Consider the following 22,636-nt stretch of genomic DNA (forward strand, 5'->3'; position numbering starts at 1 on the left):
TGAATTTCTGATATGTGTCATTGACATATCACACCAGTGCCACGTTAATCATTTCCTTTATAATTTTACAGAGATCACATCACACTGCCACCTATCACCCTCTCCCCATCACCTGATCCTGATTCTTCACTTTCTCACTGACTCCCCATTCCTTCCACCCCTATTCCCCAGTCTTACTCTGGTCTTGACTCCCAATTCTGCCCATTCCTTAAATTGCTGGGCCTCCCAATTCTTCCTGCTCTCTGTGGTAGTGGGGATAGTGGTGGGGGTAGGTGGAGGATGATGTCAGTGAGCTGAAGGCTCCCTGGTCATGGCATCTGATGAGGCCACAGAGTGAGAGGCCCACAGCTGCGATGGGAAGTTGAAAGCACAAAGATCTGCTGAGCTGCTCACTGCATTCCCGGAGACTTCCACCCAACCTGGGAGGATTAGCAACCCTAAGAAAGCATCTAGCTATTATGAAAATGTTACACCTCTGTTAAAGCTGGGAGAATTGCTAGACTGGGAGCAGCCACTCGATCTCACAGCACTGAGAATCTGGACATTTATTGAAGAACTGTTAACTCCCAAAAATGGTAATTAACCTGCTGGTGTTGCAAGGTACAGCTTCAATTCAAAGTTTACAAGCTGCTTCAATAGGGGAGACTGTGGTGCAGTGGTAATGTCACTGGGTTAATACTTATCTAGGAACATAGGTTCATTTCCCACCATAGCAGCTGATGGAATTTAAATTTAAGCAATAAATCTGGAATTGTAAAGCTAGTTATGGTAACCATAAAATAAATTGTTGTAAAAACCCATCTGATTCACTCATGTGCTTTAGGGAAGGAAATTGCCATCCTTACCTTGTCTGGCCCACATGTGACTCCAGACCCAGAGCAGTATGGTTGATTCTTAACTGCCCTCTGAAATGGTGTGGAATGCCACTTGTTTCAAGGGCAATAAGGGATGGGCAACAAATGCTGGCTTTGCCAGCTCACATCCCATGAAAGGATAAATAAATAAAAAAAAACCTAATATCTCCTATCCTCAGCAGTGCAGTATACCATACAAAGTGAGTCTGCCCTGTCACTGAAATTTCATTTCAGAATCACACTTACTTGCAAGAAGAGTTCAGCCCACTTTCATAATACATAACCCTGACTGAGGATTTAATTAATGAAATGTGACAAATTTCATATTGAGAATTTCACATTTCAGGTTTTTATTATATTTTGTAATAAATGCTGCACAATGTACTAAAGGTATGGATAAAAGCATGCTGGTCTTTCTCTGAGAAAAGCAATTCAGCAAGTTATTAAAGCAACACAGAATGGCAGTGAGACAACACTCAGAACAATCCTTCAGTCGTCGTATTGTAAGTTTGGACGCCAATTATTTTCTGAATCCAGTCAAGGTATTTCTTCGATATGAGCGTGTAAATCCCAGGCTTTTTGGCAGTTGGATTACTAGGGCCGTATGACACAATCCCTTTGTAAATACCGTTGCATATTAAAGGACCACCTGAATCACCCTGGAAGAAGAAAAATTGAAGAAGGGAAAGGTGATGTCAACAGGAATTGACTAATTTTGAACCTGTTTAGTTTGTAATATATTCATGCCAAATTGAGCTGTACTCAATATTTATGCACATGTTAAGACTTACAAGAAGATCTGAATGTACACGCCTGGAATATGCCATTGCAAAAAGTCCGGTCGGTCCAGGAAATATCATATCCTATCATCCCTCTCATATCCTGCTATCAAATATATCATCCAGTCGTTAACCAACCCCACTGTTGAAGTTGCTGCTACAATCAGCCCTTACAATCTAACAGCCCATTCCTCCTTTTGCTAATGTAGTTAAATTGTTATGATTGTGTGGTTTATGTTATGAGGGGAGTTTGTGGTGTCGTTGTAATGTTGCTGTACCAGTAACCCAGCGGGCCAGGCTAATACCCTGGGCACATGCGTCAAGTCACACCATGGCAGCTGGTGGAATTTACATTCAATTAATAAAATCTGGAATATAAGCCTAGTGCTGTAAAACTAGAGTTACTTGTTATAAAGGCCCACCTAGTTTGCTAATGTCTTTAGGAAAGGAAATCCACCATCATTACCTGTTCTGGCCTACATGTCACTCCAGACCCACAGTAATGTTGACTCTTAACTGTCCCTCTGAAATGGCTAAGTAAGCCACTCAGTTATACCAAACTGCTACAGAATAGACTGCAGTTCTTCAAGAAGGTGGCTTATCACCACCTCCTCAAGTGCAATTCGGGATGGGCAACAAATGCTGCTCTTGCTAGCAGCGACCACACCCGATAAAAGAATATAAAAAATGTTTTAGTACCACAGCTTTTGGCTTATAAGGTTATTATACTTTGGTACCATAGGTTTAAGTTTAGGGTAAATGAAGGGTGAGTCAAGGAAGCTGTTCTGGAGTCTGTCTGATAGTAAGCCTGGGTGCTTTATTTGTTAGAGATCATAACTTTACAAATAGAGATTTTAAAAATAAGGTAAACATGTTCCCTCATGTGACTCTGTCACATGAGCAGGCACATGTTGGAAATGAGATTTAAACATTTTTATTTTATTTTTAATTAACATTTTAATTTATCATGGCAACCTCATACCGCCCGTGGATGAAGTTTCCTGATAAATGCTAAGGCTGCCTGATTGATTTGCCCACCTGCCAACCATAACGTTGGCCAGGCAGTGAAAAATCTCTGCTTATTGTGCCGTTAATGGGCTTAATTGCCCTCTTAATTGCCCTCGGCTGTGTTTCCGAGTTTAGCATGCACCTTCCGACTGAAATATTGCGTGAGTGCGGGATGATGCTGGGATGCTCACCTGACATTATCACGCGTTATTTTACGCTCGAGTGGGTCAGGCGCGCGCCTGCCCGCTCAGCAAAAATTTCTGCCCATTATATGGCATTGGTAAGGACTTAGCTGGACAGTTATGACACCACACTTCAGCAACAATGTAAATACCTTATAAGGTGTGCAGAGGTGGAATTACCAGGATGTTACAAGGATGAGAGATTTCATTTATGAGGAGAGGCTGCCGGGGTTAGGATTGTTCTTCTTGGAAGAGAGAAGGTTAAGAGGTGATCTAGTAGAGATTTTTAAGATGATGAGGGGTTTAATGAAGAATACAAAGAAATAACCAGAGGTCATTGAATCAAAATCATTAGCAATGGACCTAGAGAAGAGATGGGGAGAATTTATTTCATCCAGCGTTGTTGGACCTAGAATACTCCATCTGAAAGATGGTGAAAGCTGATTCCCTAAATAATTTGAAAAGGGAGTGGACAGGTACTTGAGGATGAGGAAGCTACAGGATTACTGATAAAAAGCTGAGGTGTGGGACAATGTACGATTGCTCTTTCAAAGACATGAGAGGTCAAATGGCCTCCTTTTGTGTTAAAAGTTTCCATGATTCTATGATATGACAAGTGTCCGTCAGTCTCTTGCAGTCATGACGTTTATTTCTTATATGTCATGCATTTATTTGAGATGACTATTTTAACAGAAATTGGCTGAACATCTTAAATGTTTCTTCTACTTAAAAGACCCTCTATTGAATCCGATTTCATGCACCTATTGAACAAATTGGGTGGTAATTTATGAAGGTTTCATCTGTCAGTTGGAGAGCTGAAGAGAGCCTCTTTTCGGGAAGGCCCATCAAATTAAGTACCAGTCGGGCAGATAACTGGATAGTGGGAGAACCTCTCCAGGATCAAGGACCCTGTGAGTGAAAATCCTAAACACCGAGAGCCGTCAGCCAGTCAGAAGCCAGCAGCTCTTCATTGCTCGTGCCGAGTTGCCCTGAGAAGGTGGTATGGTGGCCTGCCTACTTGAAGCATTTTGATGATATTTTGATGTGGCTCCAAGGTCACTTCAGGGGCAGTTAATATTCGACCTTGGTGACGTGAGATTGGAGTCACATACAGGCTAGACCAGGTTAGGACAACAGGTTTCCTTCAATAATATATGTTAATGAACCCATGGGTTTTTACAGAAATTCTAAAAGTTTCAAGGTTACTTTCACTGATCGCAGCTAACACAATACACTCACCTGGGCCGTATCTTCTCTACCTTTGCTGTCACTAGCACAGATCATGTCCTCGGTTACGACAGGTTTACGATTGTAATAATCCTTACTGTTGCATGTTTTGCGATCTGTAACATATAGCATCACTTCTCGAAGTGTGTCAGATGGAGAATTAGATCTTCCCCATCCTGCCACTGTACAACATGTTCCGGGTTCCACATCTGCATGCTTATCTTGAGGTAGTGGGAGCAGTTCCACATCTTTGTTGATCTTTGCATCATTGGACAGCTGTGGTCAATTAGAATAAATTAATAATTTTGCTCCTCAAAACATGAAGATCTTACAGTATTGATATATTCCAAAGGAGGACTGTAATTTTCTCCTTGTAAGGAACCTGCCTCGAAAATGCTTCCCCACTTGGACTGAATACTCTGACCTGGATCAGGCAACGGTTCTATAGGCACTGACCACCCTCTGCTATGGCTCTCCAGATGTTGTTCATCATGTATGGACCGTGATGGTGATTGCTGTTGTGTGGAGTACCACAACACAGCCCAACCCAATTCTCATCAAACATCTGCACAGCAGGAATCACTGGCCAATCTGGAGCAGGATCCCCAGTTGATTATTTTTCTAAGGGTGCTTGAAGCTTTTATAGGTTAACAACCACTGTCCCAGCTGGCAGTAATGAACTTTATACTTGAGTTTTCCTGATCTGTATGTGTGATGTATTTACTCTTTTCATCCACATGTGGGTAACTATGTCAATGCATTTTAATATCTATCATTGGCTCTCCTTTGGCAATGTGTATGTATGGTGGTTTGGAATAGATAGCATTTTCCAATTCTTTTTCGAAACCATTGAAAGGAATGTGGGATTTGGGTAAAAAGTGGCTGATTGAATTCAATGTTAGTTAAGCGTTAAGTGATACATTTTGGTTTTAAAAAATACTTCTGGAATTCTATTTGAATGCAAGTAGGCGTGGCTCTGTGGAAGAGTGAAAAGATTTGGTTCATGAGACATTAAAGACAGCACTCTGGGCTGATCAAGTGGTGAAAATAAATAAAAGCAAGAGGTAAAAATAGATAATGGAATTCTAGATTTTATCACAAGGGTTACAGAAAATAAAGCCCAAGGGGTATTACTGAGCTGTAAGACTTCAATTAGAGAACCATGTACAGTAATGGGCACAGGAAGTATATTGAGGTTTCAGAGAAGATACAATATGGAGAGGAACCATGTGTCTTTTCTAAATCTTTTCATGAGATCTGGGTGTCACTGGCAAGGCTGGAATTTTCTTGCCGATCCTTAATTGCCCAGAAACTGTCTTGGATCCTGAAATGACCAGGCCATTTCAGAAGGCAGTTAAGAGTCAACCACATCACTGTGGATCAGGAGTCACACATAGGCCAGACCAGCTAAGGATGACAGATTTCCTTCCCCAAAGGACATTAGTGAATCAGATAGGTTTGCACAACAATCGACAATAGTTTCATTATCACCATTACTGAGATTAGCCTTCAATTACATATTTTATTAATTGAATTTAAATTCCACCAGCTGCCATGGTGGGACTTGAAACCACATTAGCATTATTCTGGGCCTCTGGATTACTATTCTAATGATGTTACCATGACATCACAATCAGAATCTCCCCTGATATACAAAAACCCAGCATAAGAGTTAGGATGCTTCCTGGTATGAGGAACTACAAATGTGAAGAAAGACTTGACAAATTGGTACCTTTTTGTTAGAAAGAATATGGGACAACATGATAGAAGCATTTAGAATTTTGAAAGAATCAGACAGTTTTACAGAAGCAGAATCTTTCCAAGAGTTGGGGGCTCCAGAATAAGACTAAATATAAAAGATTTTGAAGTGAAAACAGGTGAAACGTCTTTACATAGAGAGTTGTGAGGCTGTGAAATTCACTTCCAATTTTAGTGGCTGAAACAGAAACTATTCTGACCTTCAATATTAGGGTGAATAGGTAGATGAAGGAAAAGGGAATGAGGGAATATGGGGATAGAATAGATAAATTGGTTAGGATTATTTGCTCACACTGGCAAGGAATTTCCTCAAATGGCATAACTAGCAAGATAGATCAACATTTACACTGTTTTTGGAGGGAGATAGAGAATATGATGAAATCCTAGGGGTTACCATTGACCAGGGACTGAACTGGACCAGCCATATAAATACTGTGGCTGCAAAAGCAGATGAAAGACTGGGAATTCTGCAGTAAGTAACTCATTCCTGACTCCCCAAAGCCTGTCCGCCATCTACAAGCTTCAAGTCAGGAGTGTGATGGAATACTCTACACTTGCATGAATGAGTGCAGCTCCCAAAACACTCAAGAAGCTTGACACCATCCAGGATAAAGCAGCCCTCTTGATTGTATCTGCATCCACCACCATAAACATTCACTTTCTCCACCACCGACACACAGGAGCACCAGTGTATACCATCTACAAGATGCACTGAATTCACCAAGATTCCTTAGACAGCCCCTTCCAAACCCATGACCACTACCACCTAGAAGGACAAGGGCAGCAGATAGATAGGAATATCACCACCTGCAAATTCCCCTCCAAGTCACTCACCATCTTGACTTGGATATTGGAATACAGAGTAAAATTTCGAAATTTATTGATTATACGGGAATTGGATATTTGGTAGACAGTGAGGATGATACCAAATAACTGCAACTGGACATAGATAGGCTATCAGAATGCGCAGACAAGTGGCAGATGGAATTGGATACAGAGACATATGAGGTAATGTATGTTGGCAGAAGGGATCGGGAGCTCGAGTCAGTAGAGACTTAATTACACAATTTTAAAGAATGTCAATGTACAGAGGGACCTGGGTGCGCATGTGCATAGATCTTTGAAGGGGACAGGACATAGTAAGAGAATAGTTAACAAAGCATATTGGATCTTCAGTTTCATAAATAGGGGTATTGAATACAGAAGCATGGAGGTTATGCTGAATGTTTTTGAAGCTCAGGTTAGGTCACAACTAGTGGGGCATTGCAACTGATTGGATTTCTCTAGAGAACTGGCATTTACTCGATGGGATAATGGCCTCCTTCTGTGCCGCATTGACTTCATGGCCTCATGACTACTTTTTGAGGACAGGACTTAACTGGGCATTTTCCAACTTTGTCAGTTAGATGCCAGTGTTGTAGCTGTACTGGAAAAGTTTGACTGGGGGTGTGGCTAGTTCTGGAGCACAAATCTTCAACCTTTTCCGTACTTAGCATGTTCTGTATTTTCTATTTTTTAATCACGTGATGTAAACCAAATTGACTGAAGACTGGGATCTGTGATGCTCATGACCTCAGGAGGAGGTCAAGATGAATCATTCACTCAGCTCTTCTAGCTGAAGATGGTTACAAAATGTCAGCCTTGTCACTTATGTGCTGGACTTTACCAGCAATGATGATGGGGATGTTTGTAGATGTGGCAATTTTCTCATTAGTTGTTTAATTATTCACCATCATTGATGATTGAACGTGATAAGAATACAGTGCTTTGATCTGATTGGTTGGTTGTGGGACAGTTTAGCTGTCTATCTCATGCTGCTTCCACTGTTTCGAATACATGTAGCCCTGTGTTGTAGCCTCACCAAGTTGGCACCTCATTTTTAGGTATGGCTGGGGCTGCTCCTGCAATGCTCCCCTACACTCCTCATTGAATCAGAGTTGGTCTTGTGGCTTGATGTGAAAATGTTGGTAAAAGACAATGGCACCTAATTCTTATCAAATGACCATTGCTGAAAACCAACAGGATCAGGATGAAGACAAGTTGAGGCTCAACTGTGATAACTCCTCGGGGTCAAGCAGCTAGCTGATACTCATTATCAACACTCCCATGTGAAGAACTGCATCGCAAGAACTGTAATCTTCTGCATGCCTCAATGAGTCTCAATCTTTGACAGCACTTTAACCAATAAAAATATTGGCGGACCTCACAAAGTATTTTCCATTAATTCTCCTCAAAGAGATTGAAGAGGTAAAGCTGTTACTGTTCTGTGAAATGAAACACCGCTGTCTTTCTAAATTAATAGTTTTAAATATTACAAACAAACCAGAATGAAAGAAATAAAATTCATACTTGGAGTAGCATGATGTCATTTTCTGTAGTTTTTCTGTTAAACTGTGGATGGGGGTGTTGCTTCTCAACCACAATTTTTTGTTGACTCTTCTCATTCCGTGAAAGAGAATGTGCTCCAAGAACTACTCGAAGTTGTTGATTTACAGCATTCCTGCATTTAATCAGAAAGAGAGATAATTATCCTTTGCTTTCATTAAAAAGGACAATTTTCAAAAATTCAGAAGAATAAGTACAATAAGGTTTTCAAACAGTGTAAGAGTATCAAGCTGAAAAAAAAATTAATCAACCCTTACTATTTATTATTGTTTTCATTCTTAGGAATCTACGATGCAGAAAAAGGCTACTCAATTCAACTGGCCTACGCTGGTGTTAATACTCCAAATGAACTTGCTTCAACTCGACCTCTTCCCATTCTGTTCCCGCATCCCTCTATACACTTCTCCCTCATGTAAGAAAAGCTTCTACATTTCGTGCAAACACACAGTAAGGCAGATTATTATATAAATAAAAACACAAATTGTTGGGATTAAATGGCAGCTCAGTCAGTACCCAAAAAGTTGGCATTTAAGTGGAATTCTTTATCAGATGCTGACTGACCTGTTGTGCATTTCCAGAATTCTCTGTTTTTACTTCAAATTTCTTGTAATGACATTTTTTTCTTTTGATCTCTACTATAAGTGCTGTGGTTTAGTATTTTGTGAAGAAAAGCGTAGACAGATGGAGATCACAGAATCACAGAATTGTTACAGCACAGAAGGAGGCCATTCAATATGGAGGCCGTATTTAACAGGTGCCCAGACATCAACTGATCCAACCTTCAGGGCGGAGATGGCCCCAAGGGGACAGGGAGCTCCAGTGCCCAAATTTGGCAATGCTTCCGTGGGGATCCTGCTGTACGAAGTGGAGACCAGGAAGGACGTCCTCTATCCAGAGGATAGGAGGAGGAGGCTCAGCAGGGAAACAAACCCAGCATTGGAGGATGTCTCCAGGGGAGTCAGTGCCTATAGTGCTCACTGAGGGATGGCCCTGCAGTCCCTGCAGTGGAGGAAGTGGATGAATGAGCTCATCTGCTCCGCCAAGGTAAGTGAACCCTCAACTGCTCACACTCACCTCACTGAATGGTACAGGAGACATGGGCCTCAGTGGCAACATGGTAAGGTGATGCCTCATAGTCACACTGCAGTCCATCTAGTCTGCTGGTGGAGAGGCCACTGTGGGTCCCTGTCCGTTCCACATAGAGATGTCATATGCTGTCTGGGAGGGGTGGGGGGAGGGGATGAAGGGGATCAGGTGATGAGGACACCAGCAAACACCGCTAATGACATGCCTCGATGAGCCTTTTCCTTTTATCTGCATGTTCTCACTGCTCTGGAGGGAGCTGCCCCAAAACCCTTGTGGACAACCAGCAGTGCATCAATCACATGGCAAACAACCCAGTGGGTTATTTGTAAGACTGGTAGTATGAGAAAAATTGCTGAAACCCAATTGTTCTCAACCTCACCTTCTCTCTTTGTGCAGGGTAAGTTAGCCCATAATAGGAGAGGGGGAAAGAGAGAAGACGGGAGGGGGTCGACCACACCTCAAAAGCTGAACATACTTCGAGGAGTGGGCAGCTCAATTGGCAGGGGTCAAACGGGACAGAGCCTGGGGAGATGGAGAGGTCAGTGGACGGCCTCCATCCAGTAAGGAGTCATGCATGTCATGTTGAAACCTAAGGGTCACATGTTCCTCCATTTTGGAGCTCATGTGGACACTCACTCTCGGAGATACCACAGAGGAAAGAAGTGCACCTGTAGGAGTGTCACAGCAGTCACCTGCACCCTCCACCAGCCCAGAGACACACAGCTCGGTGGGTATCGGATCTAGTTTAGGAAGGATCTCACATTCTGGTGGTCACTGCATGGACATGTGTCTGCAGGAGGAGGGTGCAGGCCCAGCCAAGCTCAGCAGCACTCGGAGGACTGCTGGGGAACAGGCATCTGCCACATCCGAGTAGGATGAGGCGCTTCTGGAATCGGTTGCCCTTAAGAAGCTGGTGAGGCAGCAAGAGGCACGGCATCATCAGGCAGAGGTGGTGGAGGCCCTCAAAAGAGTGGCATGCAAGGTGGAAGAGTTTGTCTGCCTACACTCTGATGAAGTGGTGCATGCATGGAGGTCTCCTTGGGGAGGGTGGTGAACTCCTTGGAGACCCTGGTCCAGCAGACACTGCCAGAGATGTGCGCAGACCTGCACTCCATCGTAGCCATGGGTAAACTTTCACAGTGGCTACGTGAGAGGAGTTGGGGCACCTCCACCTCCCTCCAGGTGCCCCTCCTCCTCGAGGAGTCAGGGAGGAGCCTCGGGCACCCAAATGGATGGGGCAGTTGGACACCCCTGGGGCCTCCACTCAGCACTCTCTGAGGGTGTCCAGCCCGTCCACATCCCCTTGTCTGTGACCCTTCAGCTTCATCCTCTGTGACTGCAGAGGGAGCATCTGCCCCACAGCAGGACAGCTAAAGTAAGCTAGGGCCCTCCAGGCCTTGGGTGTCCAGAGGGCACCTGCCAAGGTCATCCAAGGTAACGGGGCAAACTGGTCAGAAGGCTGCCTCCACCCCTGCTTGGGATGTCAGGGCAGCACCTAGGAGAAGTAGTAGGGAAAAAAAAAATGAAGAAGTTGTGATTTCAGATGTAATTGCACTGGTACACTATCATTGTTAAACTTATCGCACTTCTGTTAATAAAGTTCACGTGCACTTTAATCATGTCTGATGTCTTCTATTTGTGATAGTCCTTAAGCCTGTGCATGCCCCACCCCAAGCCCCAGCCCCCACCATCTTCTGAGGGACACCCTACGTCCCCCAGAGTCATGCCAGGCCCTTGTGAGCCATGTGTAAGAAGCCTCCCGCGCATGTTGAGCTTTTGCGTTCACACTCTCATCTGTCCCAAGGCCCTAGCATTGTAAGTACTATATGCTGGGTTTCCCCTTCAGTTGTTCAGGTCAGATGACCTGAATCTCCGCCCACTCCGATGACCCAACTCCCATGCAGCATCTCGAGATCTCCCCCATGAGGCTCTGAATAGTTTGCCCCCAAGGACATATTCATTGACACCACTGCTGCATGTGCTGTTCTAGGTTCTGGTCGCCAGAGGCCTCCATCTTCAACCCCAAATCCCAGAAGCTGCTCCAGGCCATCTTCAGGTAAGTGCCAACATGTACACGCCACATTGGTCCAGATGTGAACTGGATCGGAGTGATTTCCTACTGGCGATGCAGATGATTGGGGGGGTTGCCGGGGGTGGCGATTCTGGTCAGGCCTTTGTCAGTATCCCATTAATGGGATACAATTCAGTTTCCCACTGGCCTTTGGTGGGAATGGTGACCCGCCATGGTGGGCAGGAGTAGAAGATCTGCCTTCATTTTACGCTGGCAGGAAACCAATTTTTCAGCTCCCTCCATATTGTCCACCCCCGACCGCTATTAAACCCACCAGGGAGTTTGGAAAATCCCACCCTATGATTTTCTTGTAATCTAACAATCATCAATCAAAGTAAACAATTAGATTTAATTTTTGTTATCATATCAAGGAATATCCTAAAGAAATATGACAATAATGTTGTAACGTCAATGTTTGAAAGCAATTATTTGATGTTGCCTAGGTATGGGAGCTCAGCAGTTTATAAACTAAAGTTAATAATCATAGCAATGTTTCACATACACATGTACACACTAGAACTTACAATTCACAGTGTGCTGCAGTCAGTATCCATCTACTTCTGATCAGAGCCCCTCCACAGTTATGTTCATAGCTCTTCGTTCTCTTGTAGTAAAGTTGGAAAGATGCCATATAAGGTTTTGAATGGGGCTTAACTTTGTGGCCTCCGATAATTTCCACGCCATTATCTGTATTAAAATTATATAGAAGATACTGAAAGACTGTTTTATGAGTTTAAATGAGTACTGAATTATTGTATGTACATCTTTACAACTGTGAATATAGAAGGAATCATATGTTCAAGGAAGGTGAGGGGAGAGTGACTGACCTTGACATCAAGCCTTATTTCACTGATTGAAGTCAATGAGAGTAAGGGGTAAAATTCTCCGCTGGCTTCAGTCATACCAAAGGTGGTTGTGATCTCAGACCCAAAACATCACTGTGGGAGTTCCTCAGGGTACTGTCCTTGGCCCAACCATCTTTAACTACTTGATCAATGACTTCCCTCCAAGGTAGGTTCAGAATTGGGGATGTTCGGTGATGATTGCAGTTTCAGTTCTACTACAATTGTTTATATAATGAAGCAGTCTGTGCCCACACACAGCAAGGCCTGGACAACATCCAGGTTTGGGCTAAGTGGTAAATAACATTCATATCACAGAAGTGTTGGGCAATGACCATCTTTAAAAAGAGAGAGTCTAACCACGCCCCCCTTAACATTCAAAAGCATTGCCATCACTGACCCCTCCCCCCACCCCCGCCATCAACAGAATTGAGTTCAAAATTGACAAGGAGGAAGTTTCGAATAGATTGTCGGTACTTAAAGTTGACAAGGCACCGGGACCGGATGAGATGCATCCAAGGAGATTGAAAGAAGTGAGAGTAGAAACTGCAGGGGGACTGGCCATAATCTTTCAGTCTTCCCTCAACTCAGGGGAGGTGCCAGAGGATTGGAGCATTACAAATATTACACCTTTGTTCAAAAAACGTTGTAAGGATAAGCCCAGCAATTACGGACCAGTCAGTTTAACTTCAGTGATGGGCAGGATTCTAGAAGCAATTATTCGGGATAGAATTAGTAGTCACATGGAAAAATATGGGTTGATAAGGAAGAGCCAGCATGGATTTCTTAAGGGGAAATCATGTTTAACTAGCTTGCTGGAGTTTTTTGAAGAGGTTGCAGAAAAGGTTGATGAGGGTAATACTGTTGATGGTGGTGTACATGGTCTTTCAAAAGGCATTTGATACAGTGCCACACAACAGACTTGTGAGAAAAGTTATTGCTCTTGGAATAAAAGGGACAGTAGCAACATGGATACAAAATTGGCTGAAAAATAGGAAGCAGAGAGTAATGGTCAATGAATATTTTCAGGCTGAAGAAAGTTTTGTAGTGGAGTTCCCCAAGGGTCGGTATTGGGACTCTTGCTTTTCCTGATATATATTAATGCTTTGGATCTTGGTGTGCAGGGGACAATTTCAAAGTTTGCAGATGATATGAAGCTTGGGAGTGTTGTGAACTGTGAGGAGAGGACATAGGCAAGTTGGTGGAGTGGGCAGATAGGTGGCAGATGAAGTTCAATGCGGAGAAATGTGAGTTGAAGCATTTTGGTAGGAAGAACATGGACAGACAATATAAAATAACGGGTGAAATTTTGAAGGTGGTGCAGGAGCATAAAGACTTGAGTGTATATGTGCATAGATCATTGAAGGTGGCAGAACAGGTGGAGCGAGCAGTTAATAAACCATATAGTATCCTGGGCTTTATTAATAGGGGCTTAGAGCACAAGAGCAGGGAGGTTATTCTGAATTTCTGTAAGACACTCTTTAGGCCTCAGCTGGAATATTGTGTACAGTTCTGGGCACTACAAGGATGTGAACACATTGGAGAGAGTGCAGAAGAGGTTTACAAGAATGGTTCCAGGGATGAGAAATTTCAGCTATGAGGATAGATTGGAGAGATTGGGGCTGTTCTCCTTGGAGAGAAGAAGGCTAAGAGGAGATTTGATAGAGATGGTCAAAATCATGAGGGGGCTGGACAGAGTAGATAGGGAGGAGTTTTTTCTGCTCATAAAAGGATCAAGAATGAGAGGGCACAGATTTAAAGTGATTTGCAAAAGAAGCAAATGTGACGTGAGAAAAAACTTTTTCACACCACGAGTGGTTCGGGTCTGGAATGCACTGGCTGGAAGTGTGGTGGAGGCATGTTCAATCGAGGCATTCAAGAGGGAATTAGATGATTATTTGAATCGAAACAATGTGCAAAGGTACAGGGGAAAAGGCAGGTCAATGGCACCAGGTCGTAATGTTCATTCGGAGAGCTGGTGCAGACACATTGGGCCAAATGGCCTCCTTCTGTGCCATTAAATTTCTGTGATTCTGTGATTCTGGGGATCATTAGTGACTAGAAATGGAACTGGACCAGCCACATAATTACTGCAGCTACAAGCCCACATGAAAGGCTCGATATGCTGGGGTGAGTGGTTCACCTCCTGTCTCCCTGAAGCCTTTGGACCATGTACAATGCGTAAGACAGGAGTGTGATGCAATACTCTTCACTCGCCTGGATGAGTACAAATCCAACAACACTATGTCATAACCTATGTCATAATGTGGCAGATGATGTGTGCCAGGTGGATCAAATCCACGAGGGAAACTTGATCACATGGTCACAATGGTTTTGCAATTTGTATTTTATTTTGAGATGTGTGCCCTGAATTCAGAAATTATTAGTCCACCAAGATGTTAGAGAATTTTTAGAAAACTAAATTAAACCTTTAATGACAAAAGAAAAGATTTCAAGCACATCCATAAGTCTACAAATTACTATTATAATAACTCCTAAAACCCCTAATTAACCTGGCTTCCAGTTATACCCCCGTTAAGGCAACCATAAAAAAATTAAAAAAAACATTTAAACAGATGCCAGCAAGTTAACACAATACCCTGGACAGTAGAATTCAAAGTGGCTTTTCCCAGCTTTGGTTTCTGTAGACAGCAGGCTTAATGCACAAATGCTGGAGTCTTTTCACACTTCTGGTAGATCTCACAATGCCTTTTTTGACACATAGCCTCATTCTCTTTTATACATGTTTCTCCCTTTTAATGTAAACCCCATTATTCCCATATGTCTTTGGAATTTTACCTTTCTCATAATATAAATCATTTCATGGTGCTAGTATTATCAGTAACCTTTGGCAAAAATAAACACACTGCTTGGCCTAACTTCTTTGGCTAGGTGTACCATCTACCATCTCTTTGAAATTCAAACTACCCTGCTTTATCTAAAAATGCAAATTCTCCTCACCTTACTTTCCAAGACTTCAGCCATGTTTAGATATTTAGCATTTTAAACCTAGCTTATCAAAGCCTCCAGACCAATTGTCTCCAATTCAATTACATCCCACACACACACACAGACAAAAACTATCCAAACCCCACTATTGACCTATTTTTACAATAAATCACTATAATATTATGAAAATTATTATTCTTTCGTGAAAACCCGAGAAGCTTAACAGCATCTTGCCCAAATAACCCATTTAATCCACCACCATAAACGTTCACTCCCTCCAACTCTGGTGCAAGTTGGCTACAAGATGCACTGTAGTAACTTGCAATGGCATCTTTGACAGCACTGCCCAAACCCACAACCTGGACCATCTAGAAGGACAAGGGAAGCAGGTGCATGGGATCAAGACCATAAGACTATACGATGTAGGAGCAGAAGTAGGCCATTCAGTCCATCGAGTTTGCTCTGCCATTCAATGAGATCATGGCTGATCTGATAATCCTCAACTCCACTTTCCTGCCTTTTCCCCATAGCCCTTGATTCCCTTACAGATTAAAAGTCTGTCTATCTCAGCCTTGAATATACTTAACGACCCAGCCTCTACAGCCCTCTGTGGTAAAGAATTCCACAGATTCACTGCCCTCTGAGAGAAGAAATTCCTCTTCATCTCTGTTTTTAAAGGACACCCTCTTACTCTGAGATTATGCCCTCTGGTCCTAGACTCTCCCATAAAGGGAAACAACCTGTCAGCATCTACCCTGTCAAGCCCCCTAAGAATCTTATATGTTTCAATAAGGTTGCCTTTCATTCTTCTAAACTCCAATGAGTACAGGCCCAACCGACTTAACCTCTCCTCATAAAAAATATCCCTCCATACCTGGGATCAATCTAGTGAACCTTCTCTGGACTGCCTCCAATGCCAGTATATCTTTTCTTAGATAAGGGGACCAAAACTGTTCACAGTATTCTAGGTGTGGCCTAACTAGTGCCTTGTATGGTTTTAGCAAGACTTCCCTATTTCTATATTCCATTCCCTTTGAAATAAAGGCCAACATTTCATTTGCCTTCCCTATTACTTGTTGAATTTGTATGTTAGCTTTTTCAGGCACAAGGACATCCAAATCCCTCTGTGCTGCAGCCTTCTGCAGTCTTTCTCCATTAAAATAATATTCAGCTCCTCTATTATTCCTGCCAAAGTGCATAACCTCACACCTTTCCACATTATATGCCATCTCCCAAGTTTTTGCCCACTCAATAACTTGTCTATATCCCTATTTAGGCTCCTTGTGTCATCCTCGCCACTTGCCTTCCCACCTATTTTTGTGTCATTTGCAATCTTGGCTATGGTACATTCACTTCCTTCATCTAAGTTGTTAATATATATTGTAAATAATTGAGGCCCCAGCATTGATCCCTGTGGCATTCCACTAGTTACAGGCTGCCATCCGGAAAATGCCCCCCTTGTCCCAACTCTCTGTCTTCTATTAGTTATTCATGCTAATGTACTACTCCCAGCACCATGGGATCTTATCTTATTAAGTGGGCTTATGTGTGGTACCTTATCAAACGCCTTTTGGAAATCCAAATATATTACATCGATTGGTTCCCCTTTATCTATCCTTCTTGTTACCTCCTCAAGTAATTCTAATAAATTTGTTAGGCATGATTTCCCCTTCATGAAACCATGCTGACTTTGCTTGATTAGATTATGTATTTCTAAATACTCTGCTCTTACACACTTTATAATAGACCCCAACATTTTTCCAATGACAGGTGTTAAGCTAACTGGCCTATAGTTATCTGTTTTTTGTCTCCCCCCCTTTTTGAATAAGGATTACACATTGGCCATTCTCCAATCCTCTGGGACTTATCCAGGACCTAAGGATTCTTGGAAGATTACTACCAGTGCATCCACTATCTCTGTAGCTACTTCCTTTAATATTCTAGGATGCAATCCATCAGGTCCAGGGGACATATCAGCCTTTAGCCCCATTAGTTACCCTAGTACTTTTTCTCTAGTGATAGTTATTGTATTTATTTCCTCCCCGCCTTTTGCCCCTTGATTATTTCATATTTTCGGAATGCTATTAGTATCTTCTACCGTGAAGACTGAAGCAAAGTATTTATTCAACTCCTCTGCCATTTCCTGGTTCCCCATTATTATTTCCCCAGCCTCATTCTCTAAGGGGCCTATGTTCACGTTGGCCTCTCTCTTCCTTTTTATATATTTAAAGAAGCTCTTACTGCCCATTTTTATCTTATTTGCTAGTTTACCCTCAAAGTTTATTTTCTCCCTCTTATTATTTTTTTGGTCATCTTTTGTTGGTTTTTAAAACTTTCCCAATCCTCTGGCTTACCACTAATCTTTGCCACATTGTATTTTTTTTCTTTCAATTTGGCACTGTCCTTAACTTCCTTGGTTAACCATGGTTGGTTTATCCCCTTCCTTGAATCCTTCTTCCTCACTGGGATATACCTTTGTTGAGAGTCATGAACTATTTTCTTAAACGTCTGCCATTGTTCATCAACCGTCTTTTCTGTTAAACTGCTCTCCTAGTCCACTCCAGTCAACTCTGCCCTCATTCCATTGTTATAACCCTTATTTAAGTTTAACACAGTTGTTTCCGACCCAAGTTTCTCACTCTCAAACTAAATGCGAAATTCTACCATATTATGGTCACCATTTCCTAGGAGATCCTTTACTCTGAGATCATTTATTAAACCTGCCTCATTGCGCATTAACAGATCCAAAATAGCATAATCCCTGGTTGGATTCACAACATATTGTTCTAAGAAACCATCCCAAATACACTCTATGAATTCTTGCTCATGTCTACATCTGCCAATTTGATTTTCTCAATCTACATGAAGATTAAAGTCATCCATGATTAATGTTCTGCCTTTTTTACATGCCCTCATTATCTCCTGATTTATTCTCTGTCTTACGGTATAGCTACTGTCAGGTAGCTTATAGATTACTCCCACCAGTGTCTTCTTCCCTTGTTTTCTTACCTCCACCCATATGGATTCTACATCTTCCAATCCAAGATCCTTTCTTGCTATTGTACTTATTCCATCTCATATTAACAAAGCTACTCCACCACCCTTTCCTTCTTGCCTGTCCTTTCGACAAATCACAATATCACCTCCAAGTTCCCCATTATATCACACAATATCCTGACATGAAATAACGGCACTGTAGGAGTATCATTGACACTCAGAATGTTGCGGCCCAAGAAACCAGCTCACCAGCACTACTCAAGGGCAATTAGGAATAAGGAATAAATGCTGGCCTTGCCCATGATGTCCACATACCGTAAATAAGTACAAAAAGTTAATCTTTAAAGCATATTCAAATATGTTCATTCCCAGTGCTCACAAGTCAGAGTGATTTAGTTTCAGTTCAGAATGAGAAGCTAATACATGACATTCGGTATGAAGACTGGGCAGGTAAATAGAGTCAGACTGTGAGTTTGGAGAACAGGCCAGTTGCAAAGTCCTAGTTGTTTATTTTTCCTTTGTTGTTCTCTTTCCAACACACAGCTACCTCAAGCTGTAGGCAGCAATAAAACCAGCTGTATGTAGGTGCAGAAGGGCAGCCAATGATTGTTCAGTCACTGTTGACCCATGGGCATGGTCACTGATAGGTAAGTGATATGGGGCTGGGTGGAGAACAGCGATGGGAGGTGAACAGAATAGGGGAGGTGGGCACTCCTCAGTGCTCCACAATGAAACCTAAGAAAAATAAGTTCTTGTCAGGGCCTTTCCTGCCCTTGGATCCACTTTCCGGGAGATTTGGCCTGGTGGGGTAGCTGACACTGCTCCCGGGCTCAGGCTTCTGTCTAAAAATGCATTTGGGCGTATTGTCAATGTTCAATGGAATATGTAATATGATGAGATGTAAGGTATTGCTAATTCCACATCACTTGTTTTACACCATCATGCAAAGTTAAATTTATCCCCAGGAGAGTGAAATCTACTATTTTAACTCAATCGGTAAACAGACAGCAACAACTTAGTTCTGGTATGTAATGTCATCAAGTAGTTTGATAGCAAAATATATTTTTTTCTGTAAGATTCTTAGATTTGCTACTTTGGTAGAAAACTATTTTTGTGCTTCCTAAAATGTTAAGAAATAAAAGTACATCAAAAGGGAAGTAGATGTCTATTGTAATAAATATTGAAAGGAATAAATATTAATTTTTTAGATGTTGAGAGTTAATTATTGCAAAACGCTTCAAAAATACTCATTACCATTTAAATATTATTAAAGTTGCTTATTTTGTTACTTACAGGTTGGAGTTAGGGAAACCACAATCAAAGAAATGAACAGAGCACTTTGCAATGATTTCATTGTAGCTTCTCTTGTGATTACAAGTGAAGTTCTCATGTAATTTATAATAAACTCAAAGGGGTGTGGTTTGTTCCCTTTGATGTCATCTCTAAGAAGTTATATGTATTCTTTCTATTATGAATCTTCAAGCCACATGACAACGCCCAAAGCTGACCAGAGTATCGTAACCAATATTAAGGAATCAGTAAGAGGAAACTGGTGTTTCACTGAGGGTTCTTGAAAGAATTTATCATTTCATACAGAACTTGATTTTTTCAATGAAACATTCTCATGACACATATGCAAAATTTAGGGCAGAATCATCCCAGATTTACCCAAAGTGTGGGAGTGGGCGGGAAAAAGGATGTTCTTCCCGCCGGCCACAATGGTGGCTTTTCACGCCATATCGTCCCATTCCCGGTGTGTTCCACCTCATTAATTATGCATTCACGGAGAACACACTGGATTGCTGGCAGATGGGCTCGGATTTACCCGCCACGCTGTGACCCCAGCGCTTCCTCACTCCAGGCACCGTATCCAAAGCACACCAGAGCGCAGCCTACTCCCTGTCTACAGACCTGGACTGTTCCAGGTGGCACATAGACCGAAAACAAAGAAGATGGCAGCCCCCCCAAAATTTAGGATGCCTCTCTGGGGCACCTGCTGGACACATTGGAAAGCTGCCACGATGTTGTCCAACACCCCTCTGGCCACAAGAGGTCCACCAGAGTCACCAATCCGGCCTGGGAGGCAGTTGCAGCAGCGGCCAGCACCACCGGAGCACAGAGGAGGTCAGCCAGCCAGTGCAGGGAGAGCATGGGTGATCTCATCCAATCCACCAGGGCAAGTCAACCACCTCAACACTCTCAACTCACACACTCAAAAACCCATCACACATCCACAGGGACCCCACACCTCAAGGGACAACACCACTAACTCTCACACACACCCTCACCTCTCCATCAGGCTCATATCCTCTGGAGCTCATGTCCTCATCCTGTCCATGTCTCTGCTCACCACACAAACACTCCACACTGTACCATGTGTCTTGCTCACACTCTCTCCACCTATTTTCATGCAGGAAAAGCTGGCTTACAACAGCAGGGAGAGGTCCCAGACTGGGGATGGAGTGGCCCACGTTAGGCCCCTCACATACTTTGAGGAGCATGCCATCGCGCTGACTGCTGAGGATGTGGAAAGTGCCTGTGGCGATGGTGAAGTTTGCAGTGAAAATCCACTGAGGATCCTATATCCTCTCTCAGTGCAAATGTGAGTGCTCTCTCTCCTGCTATTGACTCTGCTGCTATGCATTAATTATCTCTACTTTGCTTGTCAGGGAGCTCTGCCAAGTGACTGATGTCCTCAGCCAGTCAGTCCCTCAGTTCCATCTGGGTCCTTGCCACCAGCCAAGAGGACACTTCCTCCACTGAAGAGCTGGAAATAAGCAGCCTGGAAGATCCATCACAGTGCTTACCCACACCCTCCACCAGGGCAGAGACACATAACTCACATGGACACGTGTCTGCAGCAGGAGGAGGCAGGTTCAGCTGAGCTCCCCGGCACTCGGAGGACTGCTGGGGAAGAGGTGTCTGTGAGCCCAATGGGAGAAACAGTTTGGGTCAGTACTCTTATTTCCCAGTTCTTACTGATTTTTCATCCTGGGAGGTCCGAGTCAGATGACGAGCCTCTGGATTCAGCCTTCCAACTCATCGTGGAGAGTCAGCAGAAGGCGGGTGAACATCACGCAGAATTGTTGGAAGCCCTCAACAGAGTGGCATGCGGGTCGACGTCCGTCCAGGTGCTCCTTCCCTTCAAAGAGTCAGGCCGGGGCCCTCAGGCACCGAAAGGGAGGAGGACCGCAGCTGGACAGAACCGGGCCATCCACACAGGAATCTCAGAGGCTGTCCTCTCCCTCCGAGTCCCCTTTGCCTGTGACCCCCTCAACCTCATCCTCTGTCACCACAGAGGGAGCAGCTGGCCCTCAGGAGGACAGCCAAAGCAAACCGGGGCCCTCCAGGCCTCAGCTCTCCAGAGGACCTACGCTGAAGTCATCACAGGCTGTCTCCACCCCTCCTGTGGATGTCAGAGCAGCACCTAGAAGAAGTAGTAGGCCCAGAAAAGTTAAGAATGTATGATTACAAGTGGTTGCATGGGTGAAGACATTTTGTCACATTATAATCTGAAAATATATTCACTTACATTGAATAATGTGTAATGATGTATTTGAGCTTCATTTACAGGCTTTGCGAGGCCTCCCCATGCATCCCCCACCCCGCCCCCCACCACTAGCAGTTCAGCTGCACACAGCCGGACCACAAGTGATTCTGGAGGGAGAAGTGTGTGCGTATCAGGGCCTTTCAGAGCCTCATGCAAGCACTCTCCCACGCATGCGGAGCTTTCCTCCTCACTTTCACCCCAATGTCCCGAGCATTTTCAATGCTGCCTGCTGGGGTTCTCTTTCAGTTCTCCATCTGAGCTGAGCTGCATCTCCGCCCACCCAATGATCACACTCCCATGCAGCACCTGTGCCCATCCAACACGAGGCCCCTCTCCTTGATTTGAGTCGTCACGTTTCTGCTCAGCTCCCCAATCCTTTCCCCTCCCCCAGTCAACCATGTCCTTTACCCCATCACTGTTGACCCTCCGGCATCACCTTCCACATCCCCACTGTCACCTACCAACCAGGACCCTTGTCTTTCCAGGATGTACAGCTGAACGTCCACGTTCCTTACCTTGCTGAGAATCCGACCCCCATCCACATCCACCTCCCCGGCCTCTGCCTTCCCACTCCCAGGGTCCGTGTCTGCCTCCAAGTCTCCACCGTCCCTTCTACCGCTACCATTGCACCCTCACGCTCACACCCTTCCTGCTCATTCTGTCCTCTCTCATACTCACCATTCCCTCCTACCACGCCCGCCCTCAGTTCGCTCCCCAGGAGGCAGTCATTGACTCCACAGAGCCCTCCCTTGCACGTTCACCTGGATATCATCCCCCTGCTCCCTCCTCCACCCTTACTCCCACAGCACTCTTACTCCTTGCCCCCTGCAAACTCCCCCCTCCCCCCAGACTCCTCTCCCCCGCTGGACTCCTTTCCCGACCCAAACTCCTTCCTCCCCCCGAATTCCTTCCCCACTCCGAACTCCTTTCTCCCCCAAAACTCCTTCC

The 22,636-nt window shown here is 43.8% G+C and overlaps 1 protein-coding gene across 1 annotated transcript; it reads right to left on the reverse strand.

Annotated features, from left to right (window-relative positions):
- Positions 1–1,182: 1,182 nt before the first annotated feature.
- On the reverse strand, positions 1,183–19,543 carry LOC144689932 (granzyme K-like). The gene is made up of 5 exons (XM_078557486.1): positions 19,432–19,543; positions 11,875–12,037; positions 8,158–8,308; positions 4,063–4,326; positions 1,183–1,513 (listed from the first exon to the last, which is right to left on the reverse strand). The coding sequence occupies exons 1-5, from the start codon at positions 19,526–19,528 to the stop codon at positions 1,331–1,333; spliced, it is 858 nt and encodes a 285-aa protein (XP_078413612.1). The 5' UTR covers positions 19,529–19,543; the 3' UTR covers positions 1,183–1,330.
- Positions 19,544–22,636: the final 3,093 nt, after the last annotated feature.

The sequence above is a fragment of the Cetorhinus maximus genome, chromosome 1, assembly GCF_964194155.1.
Source record: "Cetorhinus maximus chromosome 1, sCetMax3.hap1.1, whole genome shotgun sequence".
Taxonomy (NCBI): domain Eukaryota; kingdom Metazoa; phylum Chordata; class Chondrichthyes; order Lamniformes; family Cetorhinidae; genus Cetorhinus; species Cetorhinus maximus.

Coding starts and splice junctions, on each gene's coding strand:
- LOC144689932 (XM_078557486.1), bottom strand. CDS start 19,528: ATGAGAACTTCACTTGTAATCACAAGAGAAGCTACAATGAAATCATTG. Junction 8,309..11,874: donor ACTGCAGCACACTGTGAATT/GTAAGTTCTAGT, acceptor GATTAAATGCAG/GAATGCTGTAAATCAACAAC. Junction 1,514..4,062: donor GTAGAGAAGATACGGCCCAG/GTGAGTGTATTG, acceptor TTCTTCTTCCAG/GGTGATTCAGGTGGTCCTTT.